We start from the raw sequence: 19,285 nt of genomic DNA, 5'->3' as shown, positions 1-19,285 counted from the left end.
ATTCGAATGAATATGGTTCACGACTTTATTACAAAAATCTGTGAGGAAAAGGCGGAACATCCCTCCGCTCTCATAACCTTTTCCAACAAAGAGTCCATATTTTGTAACAACTAATTTATTAGACTTGAAAACCAACTTAAACCCTTCTCTACATAGAAGGGAGCCACTAACGAGGTTCTTCTTGATGGCGGGGACATGCTGCACGTTCTTCAGCTGCACGATCCTTCCCGAAGTAAACTTCAGATCGACCGTGCCAACACCATGAACAGAAGCACTCGCGCCATTCCCCATCAATACGGACCCGTGACCTGTGACCTGGTAAGAAGTGAACAATGAAATGTCAGCACACACATGAACACCTGCACCTGTGTCCACCCACCAATCGTTGGGTTGAAACACTGAAAAAACAGTAAATAAATTACCGTACCCAGATGCACCATTCTCATTGTTGCCCACAATCATGTTGACAGACTTGGAGTCCTGTCCTGACTTCTTGTATTTGTTTGGGCACTTGTTGGCCCAATGTTCAACCGAACAACAAGTAAAGCAGCCCTCGTCCTTCTTGTTCTTCTTGAAGGTCTTCTTACCCTTCTTCTTAAAGTCGGTATTGTGTTGGACACCGTTCTTTCCCTTGGGCTTGTGGGAGTTGATGTTCTTCTGGTTCACCATGTTGGCAACAGAAGTCCCTTCGGCCCCTTTTCCGTGCGAGTCTTTTGCCCTCGAATTCTGCTCAACACTCAGATGGCCAATGACATCCTCCACAGAGAATTCACGCCTCTGATGTTTCAGAGTGGTGGCAAAGTTCCTCCAGGAATTAGGGAGCTTAGCGATTATGCAGCCCGCGACAAACTTGCCCGGTAACTCGCACTTGAGAAGCTCAAGTTCCTTAACAATGCATATTATCTCATGAGCCTGCTCCAATACAGGACGGTTTTCAACCATCTTGTAATCGTGGAACTGCTCTATAATATACATCTCGCTCCCTGCATCGGCGGCCCCGAATTTAGATTCGAGCGCCTCCCACAAGTCCTTGGCGACATGCACATGTAAATATGCGTCGACCAGTTTATCTCCGATCACGCTAAGAACTGCTCCGAGAAACACAACGGTAGCCTCCTTGAACGCCTTCTCCTGTTCAGGAGCAATCGTTCCCGTGGAGACACCGGTGACCCAGAACACGTTCATAGCCGTGAGCCATAATGTGGTCTTAGTCTGCCAACGCTTGAAGTATGTACCGGTAAACTTATCCGGTTTCAGTGCAGCGGCAAAGCCACTTGCCGAGAAATTCCTACACATAATAGGTTTTTGGATTGTTGAGTAAATAGGCAGTTTCTCGATTAAATTAATCCATGAGTAAATCACTAGCATGGCATTGACTAAGTTGATGACGTACTGACTCTGATCTAAACATGCACGTACTAAGCAAACAGTAGACAAATCTACACATACTGCTAGTATTGCTAATATGAAAATAATCAGGAGCGGGATAAATGAGTTATACCCTCCAGTAGGCCACGCAGAGGCCGCGGCTTTGGTGGCAGCAGCGGCGTCCTCGGCGACCTTCTTGTCGGCTTCAGCTTTCTCGGCGGCGGCACGGTCGGCGTCGGTGGACATGGTGATGATGAAGGCGACGCGGACGTAGAGGAAGTAGACGATCGGAAGCGAGCAGTCGCGTAATCGCTGCCCAAAAACCTTTCCCTCACCCCGTACAGGAACCAGAAGGGCGTGGTTTCGGAGACCTGCTCTCCCGTCGACCGTGTACGCGGCGGACGGGATGGAGTCACCGGCAGCAGCAGCAAAGGAACGACGGTGGGCGTGCGCGTGAGCAGATGTGATCTGTTCGTGGCGGCTAGGGTTAGGAGACACCGCATACTTATAGGCGCAGCCGCGTGGAGAGACGTGGGCTCGACCCACGTCCGAGTCCGTGACAGCCCATGATCCGACGTCTCAGATCGTGGCCCAGCTGTCAGAAAACTCTCCGTTAGTGACTGGCAAAAATAAGCGCGTAGGTGTGAGCTCGGCTCGGCTCAATCCCGCAACCCGCGGCGCGGCGCGGCGCGTCGTGACGAGGCGGGCGGCGGAGGAGGAGTGCGCGAGGGCCTCTTCTCTTCTCAAGCTCCAATAGCATGTAGAAGAGAAACCCTTATAAACCACTCCAACTCTCCTTCCACTTCCGGGGTGGGACTAAACTTCCCACCACACCTAGTGCCATATAACCCACATGGGCTCTTAGAAATTTTTCAGAAATTGCAATATGGGCCTAGAGCCCATCTCAGATTTCAGCAACATATTAACAAAATTATTTGGTGTAACATATGTATTTAGTTTTTCTAAGATATAAACAAAAGTAAAAGGAAAAAATACACACATGATGGCAGCATGACGTCAACATGGCGAAACACATGGTTATGGTGCCGGCTCACTACCGACTCTCTGTAGCGACACGGTCTTGTGTCTCGCAGCAACCTAGATATAGACTCGCCTAGAGTAGGGATGAAAACGGAGCGGAAACGGACGGAACTGAGTGCTATCATATTTGTTTTCATATTTTTTTTGCAGAAGCGGAAACGAATACAGAATCCCCGGAAATGAATACGGAAACAGATACTACCGAAAACGGACACGGAGCGAATACAATGCGGATACGGAAACAGAAATAGGCATTGATCGGAACTTAAAAACCCCTTGAATCATAGAGAAATGCACACAAAAATAAACAAATTTAATGAGTTGTTAACATGGCTACAAAATAATATCATTATGTTAGCAACTTAGCGTAGTATTGTAGTAGTACCGGACAATTGCGTATAGGGTCAAGTTAAGTACATGTGTGGTACTAGAAGTTGGGCCTTACATGCATTCTACTAATTGTGTCATTGTGTTCTCTTTAGTGGTTGGGCTACAAAGCAGCTATAGGTCTATAGTAAAAACAGAAATTCCATATTCACGGAAACGGAAAGTTCCATTTCCATGCATATTTCACCGGAAAACACCGTTCAATTTTTTTTCCGTTTCCGCATAAAAAATTCCATTTCCACTTCCGTTTTGCAAATTTCCATTTCTGTTTTCATATTTTCTCTCTGTTTCCATTTTTCCTCCGGAAAAACGGAAAGTTTCCACTTCATTTTCATCCCTAGCCTAGAGGCCAGGCCCCTCGTGGGGCTATCCATTGATTAGGTGCACATTTTACTTGTGAAAATCCGACACCCACGAATGATTGATTTATGAAACCTTTCATAAATTCTCTCCTCCCCACCTATGAATTCAACCGGGATGGGCCTCTGCCGCTAATCCCGCCCCAATTGATTTGTTCCACATCAGCCCGTAAGATGAATTACGTAGAAAATGTACATAGATTTAGCACGGGCGCCCCTATGTCTCGCTTAACGTGAGGCACAGGGAACTCTCGTGTGAAGGCAATCACAAGATGATCTGGTCGAGGCATGCGGGAGGCACAACCTAATTGTTGTTGTGTTTTTTTTGCATGTTTTATGTTGTTGTTTTTTGCTTTCTTTTCTTCTACTTTTGTTTATACTTCCAAATGCTCTAAATAAATATATTAAAAACACTTTACATAAAACATTTGAAAAAAATGTTAACCAAGCGTTTGAAAAAAGTTAAATGTGTATAGAGAAAATATTTTTTTGAACACAGTACAAATGCAAACACTCATATACACGCTCATACACTCATCCATATGAACGCACACACGCACACATACGCACACCCTATCCCTATGAGCACCTTCGAAAGACTGAGCCAGCATATCATCTTGAAATTTACGAAGTCACCATAGACACCTCGTCATCGACGGAAACATCTCTTCACACTGAATGCGCATCGCCGGAAAATCATGAAATAAATCTAGGAATAAATGCGAGCATCAGGACTTGAACCCTGGTGGGCTGAGGATACCACAGTCCTTCTTAACCATCCAACCACAGGTTGATTCGCTATAGAGAAAATGTTTCTCATGTGTAAGAAAAAATGTATACAAAAAATATACAATGTGCTAAAAAGGTTGATCATGTATTTATAAAATATTAACCAAGCATTTTAAGAAAAAAATGTTAAACAAGTATTTGAAAAATATTAATCAAGAATTTTTAAAATGTTAAGTGTGTACATATTTTTTTGACCATATATTCGAAAAATGTTAATATTATATTTAAAAATATTTATAAATCATTTTTAAAATGTGATAAAAAGTCTTGACCATGTATTCAAACAATGTTAATCTTGTACTTGAAAAATGTTTACCAAACATTTGCAAAAATGTTAAATGTGTAAACCCACCGACCTAACCCATCTAGTGGGCTAGGTCTGTGAAAGTACCAGCGGCCGAGCGGAAATGTACATCATCGTAAGCCCACCTAACCCAAGCCCACACTACGGCCCACCAGCGACGCGGAACTCGCCGACCCAAACCCGCAGCAAAGCCAGTCACGCAAATCGCGGTCCCGTGCAGCCGCCGTGGCCCTCCTCTCCTGTGGCCGCCGCTGCCGTGCACCACCGCCGCCGCCGCCAGCGCAACCAGGGCAACCCTATCAGCCATTGCGCCGACAGTCACAGCACACCCTAGAATTCACCATCCCGCCGCCGCATGCGCTAGCCCGGGACCTAGCCTGCTCGCGGATCCCTCGTCGCTTCGCCCGACGCGACCCGCGATGCATCGCGCCATGCGGCTGCGCTGCCTCCTGCGCCCTCCGCCGTCTTGCGGTACCGTGCCCCTCGCCACCCCCGCGACCGTCGGCGGTGGCGCCGGGAGATTTGGCGCGCCCGACGGGGCACGGAGGCTGGGTGCGCCGCGCCTGCCCTTCGGCGAAGGGGGGCGGCTCTGCCGGTTCTACAGCTCGAAGGAGGGTGTCGGGAGCGCGGAGACGGCTGCGGGGAGTGGCGGCGGCGGCAGCAACCAGCAGGAGCACGCGCGGCTCGGGGAGAAGGACCAACAGGAGTGGCTTAACGGCGAGCGGTTCGTCACCGGCTGCAAGAGGCGGGAGTCGCCGTTCCTCACCAAACGGGAGCGCTTCCGCAACGAGTTTCTGCGCCGCGCCGTGCCTTGGGACAAGAGCAGCCTCACGTGGAGCAACTTCCCGTACTACGTCGAGTAAGCACTATGGAACGCAACGCACACCACCTGCTTGGTGTTTTTCCTCCCTAGCGTGGACTAACTCAGTTGCATTTCACCACCTCTCCTTTGTGTTGCAAGTAAGAATGCGAAGCAGCTGCTGACCGAGTGTGTGGCATCACACCTGCGGAACAAGGATGCTACTTTGGAGTACGGTTCTCGGCTGCAGTCGTCCGGTGGGAGGATATTGCTCCAGAGCTTGTCAGGTGTTGTGCAGGAAGGATGACAATTTCTTCCAAATGTGTGCCATTCTGCTTGCATGGATGATGAGATTTTACATTTATTGAAGGAACTGAGCTTTACCGGGAGAGATTGGTAAGAGCGATTGCTCACGAGTTACGCGTACCATTGTTGGTTCTGGACAGCAGTGTTCTAGCTCCATATGTAAGTTAATCTTTGCCTATTTTAAAAGCTTAAGACTGCAGTTTTGTGGGCAAACCTAATGGCTCACCTTGTAGGATAATGGTGAAGATTGTTCAGAGAGTGAGGAAGAGAATGGTCAACCGGAGTCAGAAGATGAAGGCTCAGAATCAGAAGGGGAAGATGAAGATTATAATGAAGCTAAGTCTGGTGAAAGTGACGACGACGAAGTTGGCAAATCAGTGGAGAACCTCAAGAAGTTAGTTCCGCGCACTCTTGAGGAATTTGCCAAGGTGTTTATTTCTGTTATGCTGCCAAATCATATAGTATTAAAACATGACATTTGATAATGCCTGCCATCTTGCTCTTTTATTTTATTTGATTTTACTGAGCGATGTACCTTTACTTTGTATCTATAACAATCTATTTAAAAAATCAGGGGTGGAAGACCTACAAACAAAGAGTTTTTTGCTGCAAAATAGTAAATAGTATAAAAGGCTTAATGTTGATATTAGTGTCTTGTAGTAAATTTCTGATTAGCGATTTTGCGTCTAATAGTGTCAGTCTCATGTGATGGTCTTGTTTCCATCTTTTCTACTGACATGCTAATTAATGTTGAACCCGTTTTCCTCCTTTCTTGTGTTTGCTTCTCATTCTGGCTTACAACTTATACCTTGAGTTCTTGTCTTAGGGAGTTGTTAGTGCGCAAGAAAATTCTTCAGCAGCAGAAGAATCCACCGCTGAGTCGCCTGAAGAAGAGAAAAGGCCTCTCCAAAAAGGTACATAACTAAGTTTTTTTTTTCTTGAGTGGTTTCCCCAATGTTGGCTGCAGATTAGATAACATTGTTAATCATGACACTGATAATTGGTCTTATTTTAGTAAGTAGCCACTTCCCCGCTTGGTGGAACGAACCTACCTATTGCCTGTGGAAGTTACAGGCTAAGCTCTGCCGTAGGTTAATATGTCATGTTATGGGAATTAACTCAGGTCTAATTGCTTGTTAAGTACATGCCCATCTGATAATATTCAATCCCTTCATCTTGAATTATCACATTCTGTTTTTTGTGTGTACAATGTTCTGCATTAGATAAATGGTTGTCAGCCAGATCGTGAACAATGTATATAGCCAGTAGCCAGTTGCATTCTAGTGTTATTCACTTATTCTTTGTCAAGGTAAACCGAAGCTTCACTAGCCACAAAACACTTGAATCATCAACTTCTCTACGCAAACAACTTTCCTCCAAAGTTTAAGACATGTTTGGTTCAGAGACTAAATTTGCCAATATTTGCTACACTTTCTTGCCATACATGGCTAAGGTTTGGCAATCAAAATTGACGCTACACTTTAGGCAATCTTGCCACATTTTTCTGAGTCAATGACACGTGGGGTCTAGATTGCATGAAAAGAATCTTGCCACAAGTGTGGCAGCAAACTAAACAGGGGACTAACTCAGTCAAACTTGCCTAACTTGTGTTGTGGCAGCCTTAGTATGCCAACCAAACACGCCTTTAGCTCTTTGTATTGACAAGAAGTTCAGTACTCCAGCTATTTTATGAGAATGAGGTCAATATAATTCAGCTATACCACTTGCTTAAGTTTCATAGGATTGTACCTATTGGTGAATATGAAATTCAGGCTGGACCATTTTAATACGTACCGTACTCTGTATGAAGACATCACCTACTTTCCTCATCACTGTTTCAGGTGATAGGGTGAAGTATGTTGGAGAGTCAGTGCTTGCTGAAGCAGATCACAGGTACTTGTTGGTAGTTCTGCTCTCCTTTTGGTTTAAGCCACTTTTATCATGATATTTCTTCCTTTCCATTGAACTTCTTTCAACTTATTAGACTCATGTATTGTACCTCACTTGATTTGCTACTTTTAAGGCTAAGCAATACATGTGCCTTTTAGCTGACCATGGCATCATGCATGGATTGATGCATCCATGCACAGACCATCACATGACTGCTATGTGTTGTATGATGTGATGAGTTTCACCATGAAGTTCACATATTGTTAGTCCGTTCATGTTGTTGGTTGTCTCACGGTAGGACTGGCCACCTGGGTACTTGCTGATCCAGGTGTATGCATAGTTGCATGTTTGTTCATTTGAGTTCTTGTGTGCGTGTTGTTAGTTCTCTCTGCATGCATGCTTTTGCATTAGTAATGCTGGCGAGGTTGGTGCCTGGTGTCGGGAGGGCATGTAGCACATGTTTGCAGTGTTCATTCTCTGTCATCTAACGTAGCTACGGACCGTCTTACTAATTGAGCTTCTTTCACTTATCATGATGCATATCATCTCTCATATCACAGGGTCATTTTGGGGAAAATACCAACTCAAGAGGGAGCAGCAGAAGCCTTTACCTTTATTAGCGGCAGGTGGGTGGATAAATCTTTTCTTGAATAGATTAAGAAGGCTTGTCTGCATGCCTTATTTCATGTCTGTCTGCATCTTTAGCTTTTCATGCCTTTGGATAGTTGTTATCTACTCCCTCCGTTCCTAAATCTAAGTCTTTTTAGACATTTCAAATGGACTACAACATACCGATGTATGTAGACATATTTTAGAACGTAGATTCACTCATTTTGCTTCACATGTAGTCACTTGTTGGAATCTCTAAAAAGACTTATATTTAGGAACGGAGGGAGTATATGGGTAGATCTAATTTTTGAAGTTTCTCATTTCAACAATATGGGTCAAGAAAAATCTTGTGTTGGAACCATATGTTGTTCGTGGGCATATTCGGAAACTTCTGCAAGTTCTGTTGAATGCTTTGCTGTGCTTATACATATAATTTATGCGTCTTTAGTTTGATTTTTACTATGCTTCTGTTCATCTCAGTAGTCCACGTCGGCATTGTTTCTGATGTATAATGATTTGGTTTCACATTTTTATGTCTTACGATATTGTAAGCTTATCGCTGAACATTCTTAAAATTCACTATTTCCTTATGATTTTTTTTATAATTCAACATTCTTTGAACTGTTAAAATCGCAGAACTTTATCAAATGGACAGCGTGGAGAGATATACGAGATCAATGGTGATCAAGTGGCTGTTTTATTTGACCCTCCTGAGGAGAAGCTGGATGATGGTAAAAATGATGAAGCTAACAAAGAGCAAGATGCTAAACCATCAGTTTGCTGGGTTGACAGTATGTTTCTATTCTGAAGCATCCATATCTACATTCAGCTTGGATACTCTGCAATTTTAACAATGATCTTGTTTTGTAATTTTAGCTCAGGATATTGTGCTTGACCATGACACTGAGGCGGAAGATTGGCATATCGCGATGGAAGCATTTTGTGAGGTAATTTCACACAATATCTTTTGTATGGAACATTTTTTTCTTGACATTTCTTGTCTTTGTGCATGCATACATTTGAATAGCTTTGACCACCATTCTATGCTGGGTACACTTGGTGTTATGCTTGTGTGCTGCAATTGCAGTGTCCATTCCATCTGGTCTGCTCAGTAAACTTACCTCTTCTGGATTCCCTTTGCTTGTACAAATAGGCACTGCCATCTCTTCAACCAGCCATTGTTTACTTTCCGGACAGTTCACAATGGCTTTCTAGGGCAGTTCCAAAATCAAATCGCAGAGAGTTTATCGAAAAGGTAGAGGAAATGTTTGACCAGCTTAATGGACCTTTAGTGTTGATATGTGGGCAGAACATACTCGAGGCAGCACCCAAGGATAAAGATCCAGTAAGCAATAGAAACTCATCTAGTCGCATTCTCACCTTCTTGCATTCTATTATATATATTTCTTTTCTTACTTTTGTTATGAATAAATACAGAAGGCGCTGATGTTTCACAATCTCTCTCGCCTGTCTCCACTGGTAATTTCTTGCTAATCTATTCAAGAATATGTGTTTGTTTCGTAGTTTCTCTCTGTTATAACTGATTGAGAAAACATCCTCATTCTCCCATCTAGCTTTTTAATTGTCTCTTGTGCTCATCTAGCCATCTAGGTATTAGTTATGGCACAGTATGTGGCTAGTTTATTGCATCTATGAGGTCTTCAAACTGAAGAGACCTGCAAAAGTATCATGCTATTTTCCCTTGCTCTTTTGTATCCTCATTTGGCCGTTCCCTCATTTGTTTTGTGTTACCAGTGGTGGGTAACTCTGGGAGTGAAAGAAACTTTAGCATTGATAACATGTATGCATTGCTTAACCTAACCTGCTAAATATTCCCATGGGCTCTGTTCATTGTGCTCATCCCACATTATTAGCATAGAGTAAGGGATAGGTTTGATATAGCTGGATAAGTTAGCAGTTGACCGCTTGGTATGCTAGCTTGCGTGACCTCACATCATTTTTATTTTTGAAGAAAATTCAAAAGCAATCCCATATATGCTTAGTCCCTGTGCCAGATCAAGGTGAGAGTAAGTGCAACATTATAAGCCTGCTAGCAAGCAAGGCCTGGCCAGACCTGGTCGAAACAATGTTTGTCTTAGCTGATCCAGGTTGGCCGGCCTTACCAGGTGCCCAACTCCAGACAGGTCTGGCAAAGACTGCCTGGTGGCAGGTTGCTGTTATTGTACTGCACTGCACTAAACTGTAGATAGTTGCATAGAACGATTAACAAATCTACAGTTGGTTGCAGAGAATTGTTATCAAATCTAGTTGGTTGCAGAGAATAATTATCAAATCTAGTAAAATATTGCTGTCACAACTATCAGAAGAGTCTTGCCGTAAGTTTATATGTCAAAAACTAGCATAATGGAAGTGCTTTTATGAAGCCACCACGATTTAAATGCACCCTCCAAAATCGGCAATGCTTTTCATTGTTAACCTAACAAATGCTCTACCTTAGCGAAGTAGGTAGAAAACATAATTGGGTCATTCTCTGCCTTGTTGCATGATGTTCTGCAGTCGAATTTACATTGTTCCTGTGAGCTACTTTTCTTTGCAATAATGTCTTGGAGAGTTGGTTTCATTTATGGTGGGATTGCCATAGCAATGGCTAAAAATTTGTACTTGGTTGAAATTTGTATTTTTCAGACATCATCCTTGAAGAGGCTGGTAGGGGGACTACAAGGGCGGAAGCCTTCAAAGTCCAATGGCATAACGAAACTCTTCGGAAATAAATTCTATATTCCTTTACCAAAGGTAAGTTTACACTATTTTAGTCTCCAAAAGTACTATTATGTTATTCAGTGTTGATTGCACTCTCCTGCTGATCTGAAAACGTACAAACTACAAGCCCTCCTAGTTTGGACGATGCTGTTATCTTTACAGCTGTGTGATACTTCTTTTTATGTTCAGGATGATGAGCAACTGAGAGTTTTCAATAACCAGATTGCAGAGGACAAAAAAATAATCGTTTCAAGGCATAACCTTGTAGAATTGCACAAGGTATTGGAAGAACTATTTGAGCTCTAATCAGTAGATTTAGTCAATTGCTTTTCATTTCCATTACTTGACCAGTTGACCTACATATGACAACGACTGATTCGCTTCCCCAAGTGCTTGCGTGTAAGTTCTGACATGTAAATGCAGGTGCTTGAAGATCATGGGCTATCATGTGAAAATCTGTTGCATGTGAAGTTAGAGAGCATTATTCTGACGAAGCAAAGTAAGTCTGCTAACCGGACCCATATTATGATGCATATCCCTTTTTCCTGAATCATGGTTGCCAGTGCTGCTTATGTGCGAATAGATCATATCAAAGTTTGGATTAAACAATGCCCGGCTTCAAGTTTATTGGTGCACATGATTATTGTTCTGGTGTTTGGGTGGTATACTAGCATGCATTTTCATTTATTGATCCTACGGTAGTTCTAACTCAACATTGCTATTCTTGTTAAGGAACATTTGTTTGCACTGTGCATATTGATCCCAGTTGAACTGCAACTGGAGTACATGACCAGTGCTCAGTCCGTGCGCATGGGCCCAAAATTTTGAAGTTGCATCACCTTATGATTGGCATTATAAGCTAAATAAAATTAATACTCCCTCGTAATGAATGTAACACCTCTCACCTGTCTTAAGTACAACCTTTTATTTCAGCTTATAGATTCCTCTAGTCTGCTCTGGACTTTCTCTTTCTCTGCCTTCCTTTTCCCTACGAATCCCCCATATTCCTACCATATCCCCCGTTCCTCTCCAGCTGACCGCTGGCATAGCTAACGGCAATGGGTCTACTTTGTATACAGTTTTACTAGTTGATCTAGTTTTTAGGCTACTGGTTTTTGTGTTCGAGGTTACTCCTCCCAGTGTGGAGTTGTTTTTCCCTTGTTGATTTTAGTGTTTATCATCATAGCTCGGCACCTTTGGATCTGGGCAGCGACATGGGTTAATAATCCACAGGCGTCAACTTCTCTGTCTGTTTCTCCTTCCTTCGTTCTTTAGTTGAATTCTAGATCTGAACTACCTAGGGTTTACACTGGATGCTCCTTACCATCTTCAATCATCAATCTCTGGTCACTGTGGTTGGAGTCCCCAACATCATCGGTATACAATGGTGTAGGATGCAGCTGCATGGCATGCCACCTTGTTTACACGACTTGTCGTTGGCGATCACCAAAGTTCCTCCATCAGTCCTAAATGGCAATCGGGCCAAGGAGACCCTCTCCTCATTTCTCAATCCTTACTTGCTGAAATGCTGCAGTTGCTAGATCCAACCACAATATCGTGGTCAACAAGCTGCAACAGCCATCCCTTGCCAGATGTATCCTCGAAATATGTTTGTATTTGTTTTCTCGTTGCTGCAGGTGCTTGTGGGTGTATGACTGCATGATGATGAACTTTCATCACACCATCAAAGAACTTAAAGCGTCTTAAGTTGGAGCAGGACAGTTACTTGCTGCACGCATTTGTAATTTTGTATGTGGATGCAGGAGCGGAGAAGGTCATTGGATGGGCTAGAAGTCACTATTTGTCGTCAGCGATTAATCCTTCCATAAAGGGTGACAAGCTAGTCATTCCCCGTGAGAGGTGTTCCCTCAGTTGTCTGGGCATTCAGTTGTATCTATGGCTGGGCACTGACTGTTGATATCTTTTCTTCTTTGATTGAAGTCTGGACCTAGCAATCGAGAGGCTAAGGGAGCTGGAGGCTTCAACTAAGTCACTTTCTGAAAACATGAAGGTAATTTAAGTTGTTTGGTTGTTCCTTGGAGTTAACCATGCCTGTTCTTATGTAGCAAGATTATGCTGTGATGATGTCCAACCTCAAAGAGTGTCTTGCTGCAGATGTTGGCAAAAGATGAATTTGAGCGCAATTTCATATCAGCAGTTGTACCTCCCCATGAAATTGGAGTTAAATTTGAAGATATTGGCGCTCTTGAGGATGTCAAGAAGACACTGGATGAACTTGTTACTCTTCCAATGAGGAGACCAGAGCTTTTCTCGCGTGGGAACTTGCTAAGGGTAATAATGCTTTCCGTTTGCATTTTCATATGTACCTGTAGCATTTTGGGCTTCATAATACCGAATTTGACCCCTTGTTCCATATGGGCTTACAAACTACTGTGACTGCCAATTTATAGCCAGGCAACATTGAATTAGTATCCCAACACAGAAAGAACCTTAGTTTTATCTTTAATTCCTAACTTCTAAATAAAAAAGGTACTTGTGATTTTCATGGGGTGTTTGGTGCTATGCCGCTGGAAGTTTGTTTAGTGCTCAGCTAATACTCAATGTTACCCGATGTTGTTTTATAGTTAATGATTACGGAGATTTTAGCAGAGGTTTTCCTGTGGATGTCTACTAAAGCAGAGAAAAGAAAATCCTAAACGTACATAATTGGTCCTCTAGTCTAGTGAGTTGGAATTTTTTTAGTGAGCCAGCACTAGCATTGCAAGTCTGCAGTAGATGAAACAATGGATCGGGTTGCTATCCTTAACCAAGCCTCAGGCTAGAGAGTTTTCCTTTTTCCTACAGTAATTTCATTCCTGATATCCAATACCAACAACAACAAACAACAACAACAAAGCCTTTAGTCCCAAACAAGTTGGGGTAGGCTAGAGGTGAAACCCATAAGATCTCGCAACCAACTCATGGCTCTGGCACATGGATAGCAAGCTTCCACGCACCCCTGTCCATAGCTAGCTCTTTGGTGATACTCCAATCCTTCAGGTCTCTCTTAACGGACTCCTCCCATGTCAAATTCGGTCTACCCCGCCCTCTCTTGACATTCTCCGCACGCTTTAGCCGTCCACTATGCACCGGAGCTTCTGGAGGCCTGCGCTGAATATGCCCAAACCATCTCCGACGATGTTGGACAAGCTTCTCTTCAATTGGTGCTACCCCAACTCTATCTCGTATATCATCATTCCGGACTTGATCCTCCCTCGTGTGGCCACACATCCATCTCAACATATGCATCTCCGCCACACCTAACTGTTGAGCATGTCGCCTTTTAGTCGGCCAACACTCAGCGCCATACAACATTGCGGGTCGGACTGCCGTCCTGTAGAACTTGCCTTTTAGCTTTTGTGGCACTCTCTTGTCACAGAGAATGCCAGAAGCTTGGCGCCACTTCATCCATCCGGCTTTGATTCGATGGTTCACATCTTCATCAATACCCCCATCCTCCTGCAGCATTGACCCCAAATACCGAAAGGTGTCCTTCCGAGGTACCACCTGGCCATCAAGGCTAACCTCCTCACACCTAGTAGTACTGAAACCGCACATCATGTACTCGGTTTTAGTTCTACTAAGCCTAAACCCTTTCGATTCCAAGGTTTGTCTCCATAACTCAACTTCCTGTTTACCCCCGTCCGACTATCGTCAACTAGCACCACATCATCCGCAAAGAGCATACACCATGGGATATCTCCTTGTATATCCCTTGTGACCTCATCCATCACCAATGCAAAAAGATAAGGGCTCAAAGCTGACCCCTGATGCAGTCCTATCTTGATCGGGAAGTCATCAATGTCGACATCACTTGTTCGAACACTTGTCACAACATTATCGTACATGTCCTTGATGAGGGTAATGTACTTTGCTGGGACTTTGTGTTTCTCCAAGGCCCACCACATGACATTCCGCGGTATCTTATCATAGGCCTTCTCCAAGTCAATGAACACCATATGCAAGTCCTTCTTTTGCTCCCTATATCTCTCCATAAGTTGTCGTACCAAGAAAATGGCTTCCATGGTCGACCTCCAGGCATGAAACCAAACTGATTTTTGGTCACGCTTGTCATTCTTCTTAAGCGGTGCTCAATGACTCTCCCATAGCTTCATTGTATGGCTCATAAGCTTAATTCCACGGTAATTAGTACAACTCTGAACATCCCCCTTGTTCTTGAAGATTGGTACTAATATACTCCGTCTCCGTTCTTCTGGCATCTTGTTTGCCCGAAAAATGAGGTTGAAAAGCTTGGTTAGCCATACTATCGCTATGTCCCCGAGACCTTTCCACACCTCAATGGGGATACAATCAGGGCCCATCGCCTTGCCTCCTTTCATCCTTTTTAAAGCCTCCTTGACCTCAGACTCCTGGATTCGCCGCACAAAACGCATGCTGGTCTCATCAAAGGAGTCGTCCAGTTTAATGGTAGAACTCTCATTCTCCCCATTGAACAGCTTGTCGAAGTACTCCCGCCATCTATGCTTAATCTCCTCGTCCTTCACCAAGAGTTGGCCTGCTTTGTCCTTGATGCATTTGACTTGGCCAATATCCCTCGTCTTCCTCTCTCGGATCTTGGCCATCTTATAGATGTCCCTTTCACCTTCCTTCGTGCCTAACCGTTGGTAGAGGTCCTCATATGCCCGACCCCTTGCTTCACCAACAGCTCGCTTTGCGGCCTTCTTCGCCATCTTGTACTTCTCTATGTTGTCTGCACTCCTATCCAGGTATAGGCGTTTGAAGCAATCTTTCTTCTCTTTAATCGCCTTCTGGACATCATCATTCCACCACCAGGTATCCTTATCTTCGCTTCTCCTTCCCCTGGACACTCCAAGCTCCTCCGAGGCCACCTTACGAATGCAAGTCGCCATCTTCGTCCACACATTGTTCGCATCTCCTCCTTCCTCCCAAGGGCCCTCCTTAATGACCCTCTCCTTGAACGCTAGAGCTACCTCCCCCTTGAGCTTCCACCACTTCGTTCTAGCAACTTTGGCACGCTTATCCCGCTGGACACGAATCCGAAAGCGGAAGTCAGCAACCACCAGCTTATGCTGGGGTACAACACTCTCTCCAGGTATCACCTTACAGTCTAGGCACGCACGCCTATCTTCTCTTCTCGAGAGGATGAAATCAATCTGGCTAGAGTGTTGGCCACTACTAAAAGTCACCAGATGTGATTCTCTCTTTCTAAAGAGGGTGTTAGCTACAATCATGTTGTAGGCTAGAGCAAAGCTTAAGACATCTTCTCCTTCTTGATTCCTGATGCCATAGCCAAAGCCCCCGTGCGCCCCTTCAAAACCTGTGTTAGATGTACCCACGTGGCCATTGAGGTCTCCTCCTATGAAGAGCTTCTCACCAATCGGTACACTCCTAACCATGTCTTCCAGGCCTTCCCAGAACTCCCTCTTGGTGTTCTCATTGTGGCCTACTTGCGGGGCATACGCGCTGATAACATTGAGAACCAAGTCCTCAACTACCAGCTTGACCAGGATAATCCGGTCCCCACGTCTCTTGACGTCTACCACTCCATACTTGAGGCTCTTGTTGATCAAGATGCCTACGCCATTTCTGTTTGCAGCCGTCCCTGTGTACCACAGCTTGAAGCCGGTATCCTCCACCTCCTTCGCCTGATATCCAATACCATTAACAGTAAATATTACATGCTTATAACTTCATGCTTTAGGGATTCAGGATAAATTGCTGTAGCTGTACTAATGTGATGCCATTTTATGCCATACAACACAACTCAACTTCATAAATCAAGCTCCTCCATGCAAAAACACTGCTAGAATTCTTACAGCACTTCCTATAAAATAAGAATATCTCTGAAGAAACGTCTAAATCTTAGTTTGCTTTCTTAGATGTGTACTTCTGTATGCATATCTTTATGTTTTTCATAGTTGTATGTTTAACATGATGTATCTGTATGGACCTTTGTTCAGCCTTGCAAAGGAATATTGCTTTTTGGGCCTCCTGGAACTGGAAAAACTCTTTTGGCAAAGGCACTTGCGACAGAAGCTGGAGCAAATTTTATCAGCATAACTGGTTCTAGTCTCACGTCGAAGGTAAATTTATTTGAATTCGGCGTATAGGAGTTATATTATGTGACAACTGAATGGAATGTTAATGATGAATCGCTTCTATATTACCTGAAGAGTCCGTTCTCCTATTCGACCATATCCTGCACCAATTTTATGTTTTTTCAGTTCACAAAAAATTGCGTGGTTAGCTCCCTCGGCCCCTCCTGTATCGAATGTACTGTTAGTTGCGGACTGATAGCAGCATACCTGAAGCAACCAGAACACTTCGTTGGATGTGTAATACAGCAATACTGGACATTATCTTTGTAAACAAAGACTGGCAGTAACCATTTATGGTTTTGTCAGATTGCACTAGTCTGCCACCTTTCCATGTAATATGCTGGTACTATAGTGATAGTCAAATCTCTCTATTCAGCACTGCATTGATCTACAGTTTCTCCCCGCTGCGAGTGCGGCCTGCTGCTTTACATGAAACAATGAAGCCAAATATCGAAGTTCATCTCTTGTGTGAATTTTCTTTTCCTGGAATGTATCCATTATTTGACAACTTTAATTCACTTCCATCATTTTCTGTCAACAGTGGTTTGGAGACGGTGAGAAGCTCACCAAAGCCCTTTTCTCGTTTGCAAGTCGGCTAGCTCCTGTTATCATATTTGTGGATGAGGTGAGTTTTCATTTGATCAAACATACTGAAGTAGGTGTTTTATATTCAGGACGGCATCCTTATCATTTTGACAGGTCATGCGGAATCTCCTGACCCATACAATTTTGATTTGCTAATGGTAGGTTGACAGCTTACTTGGTGCAAGGGGTGGTGCAATGGAGCATGAAGCAACGAGAAGGATGCGCAATGAATTTATGGCAGCTTGGGATGGTCTAAGGTCCAAAGACAGTCAAAGGATCCTTATTCTTGGTGCAACAAACCGTCCATTTGATCTAGATGACGCTGTAATACGTCGTTTGCCTAGGAGGTAAAATCTGCATTGATGTGCTTGTGCTGTGCATGGGAAAATATTATTTTGGCTCGAGTGACTTAAATGTGATGATATGTCAACATGACCTGCAGGATATACGTGGACCTTCCGGATGCGCAGAATAGGATGAAAATTCTCAAGATATTACTTGCCAAAGAAAACATAGAATCTGAATTTGGATTTGACGAACTAGCCGATGCAACAGAAGGTTACTCTGGGAGTGACTTGAAGGTATCATGCTCAAGCCATCCACAGCTGTTCTATTCTTCTCCCTCGCGTACCAAATTGTCTGCTGTCCACTTCACCTATGTGTAACTCGTTTGGTGCATTTTCTGCAGAACCTATGCGTAGCAGCAGCATACAGGCCAGTTCATGAACTGCTAGAAGAAGAAAAGAAGGTGGCATTTCCTTGCTTTTAGTATTACTTGTTGCATTCTAAGTTTATTCACCATGGATCTTCCTCTTGATGTCTTTGCTCACCTGGTTGCCACCTTCTCTTAGGGGGCTGTGGGCAGTACGAAAACTTCTTTGAGGTCCTTAAAGTTGGATGACTTTGTCCAAGCGAAAGCCAAGGTAAACAGAAACCAACTGTCTGTTGACTGTGCTGTGCACTCCCGAGGATATTTAACGTTTCATGTTTGATTGTTTTCATTTTTGCTGTGCAGGTGAGCCCATCTGTTGCCTTCGATGCCACAACCATGAACGAGCTAAGAAAATGGAACGAACAGTACGGAGAAGGCGGCAGCAGGAGCAAATCGCCATTCGGGTTCGGCAGCTAACATGATTCCGGTAGCAATTTTGCCACACTGTATCACTTGTAGTACCAATGTGCTCCGATTTAGCCATAGGGAGTCAGATCAGCGATAGCGCTATTCCTTTGAAACTCTGATGTCCACTTTTTGCGGTTTTGCCTGTAGCGTCCACTCTGCTCCTTTCTCCACTTTTCGGTACTCACCTAGAGCCCTATTTGAGCGGTACTACGGTGGCCCTGTTTCGTTGAGAAACACGCCTGACGAACACGGAAGTTTCCTGAGCCTGTGATGGTAGTGATACACGGGGTCGCCCATTTATTTGTGTTGTACACCGTTGCCGCCGAGGCCTGATCAAAATGTAAATAGATCCAGAAATTTTTGCACCCAGAACAGCTGACGGTGTACGTCTGTAAAATAAACCACATATTCTGTTGCTTCGTTTCAACTGTTTATTTTTTTCCTGACTGGATAATGATTTCTGCACAAGTGTCTGCTTAAGGGTAAGCCAAACGTGCTTTTATTTCTTGTGTTCCACATTTATATTGCCTCTGCTGCTGCTGTCGCTTCTTAACCGCCTGGGTACGTTGTTTCGGCTCGGTTCTACGCCGGGCAAGAGATGGCGCTTGGTACGTTTGTCCCTTCCTGGTTCCTGTCTTTAACCGGCAAATAGTGTGGCTCCTCCTATATTTTTCAAAATTTTCGTCGTAGTACGCTAACTTGACCTAAGTCGGCACGTTCTACTAGCAATTTATTTTCTGCAGCGGACACCTTTTTGTGCATGGGCGTGCATGGCAGCATGCACCTCGTATACAAGCGCTGATGGGCGTCATCAGATCGAACCAAAATCTCTTCTCTGCTGGCACGGTACGAACTTATACAACAGAAAACAACACAACATATGAGAAGGGATCGCAACTTTTTGCCCCCCCCCACCCCCCTCTCACC

At 44.0% G+C, this 19,285-nt stretch overlaps 2 protein-coding genes across 2 annotated transcripts; one reads left to right on the top strand and one right to left on the bottom strand.

The window, feature by feature from the left end:
* Positions 1 to 290: 290 nt before the first annotated feature.
* Positions 291 to 4,555, bottom strand: LOC147958733 (uncharacterized). The gene is made up of 3 exons (XM_087532268.1): positions 4,429 to 4,555; positions 428 to 1,577; positions 291 to 315 (listed from the first exon to the last, which is right to left on the bottom strand). Exons 1-3 carry the CDS (start codon positions 4,553 to 4,555, stop codon positions 291 to 293), a joined length of 1,302 nt encoding a protein of 433 aa, XP_087388394.1.
* Positions 4,422 to 18,819, top strand: LOC125521135 (uncharacterized). The gene is made up of 24 exons (XM_048686177.2): positions 4,422 to 5,107; positions 5,210 to 5,334; positions 5,418 to 5,512; positions 5,587 to 5,781; positions 6,180 to 6,267; positions 7,195 to 7,246; positions 7,804 to 7,869; positions 8,489 to 8,643; positions 8,729 to 8,799; positions 9,006 to 9,197; positions 9,290 to 9,331; positions 10,499 to 10,606; positions 10,763 to 10,852; positions 10,997 to 11,072; positions 12,337 to 12,433; positions 12,515 to 12,584; positions 12,689 to 12,865; positions 16,516 to 16,638; positions 17,195 to 17,278; positions 17,401 to 17,585; positions 17,681 to 17,819; positions 17,927 to 17,986; positions 18,090 to 18,161; positions 18,254 to 18,819. Exons 1-24 carry the CDS (start codon positions 4,668 to 4,670, stop codon positions 18,365 to 18,367), a joined length of 2,916 nt encoding a protein of 971 aa, XP_048542134.2. The 5' UTR covers positions 4,422 to 4,667; the 3' UTR covers positions 18,368 to 18,819.
* Positions 18,820 to 19,285: the final 466 nt, after the last annotated feature.

This window comes from Triticum urartu, chromosome 7A (genome assembly GCF_056163025.1).
Source record: "Triticum urartu cultivar PI428250 chromosome 7A, HENAU_Tu73, whole genome shotgun sequence".
Lineage (NCBI taxonomy): Eukaryota > Viridiplantae > Streptophyta > Magnoliopsida > Poales > Poaceae > Triticum > Triticum urartu.
The sequence above is the reverse complement of the archived record's forward strand: the minus strand, read 5'-3'. Positions and strand labels throughout refer to the sequence as shown.

Bases quoted from the DNA above. Each gene is read 5' to 3' on its own strand.
- LOC147958733 (XM_087532268.1), bottom strand. From the start codon at position 4,555: ATGGCTGATAGGGTTGCCCTGGTTGCGCTGGCGGCGGCGGCGGTGGTG. The intron at 1,578-4,428 runs GTTTGGGTCGGC...CCGCCGAGAAAG, and splicing joins CGTGACTGGCTTTGCTGCGG to CTGAAGCCGACAAGAAGGTC. The intron at 316-427 runs GTACGGTAATTT...ACTTCTTACCAG, and splicing joins AATGAGAATGGTGCATCTGG to GTCACAGGTCACGGGTCCGT.
- LOC125521135 (XM_048686177.2), top strand. From the start codon at position 4,668: ATGCATCGCGCCATGCGGCTGCGCTGCCTCCTGCGCCCTCCGCCGTCT. The intron at 17,586-17,680 runs GTAAAATCTGCA...CATGACCTGCAG, and splicing joins ATACGTCGTTTGCCTAGGAG to GATATACGTGGACCTTCCGG. The intron at 17,820-17,926 runs GTATCATGCTCA...CATTTTCTGCAG, and splicing joins ACTCTGGGAGTGACTTGAAG to AACCTATGCGTAGCAGCAGC.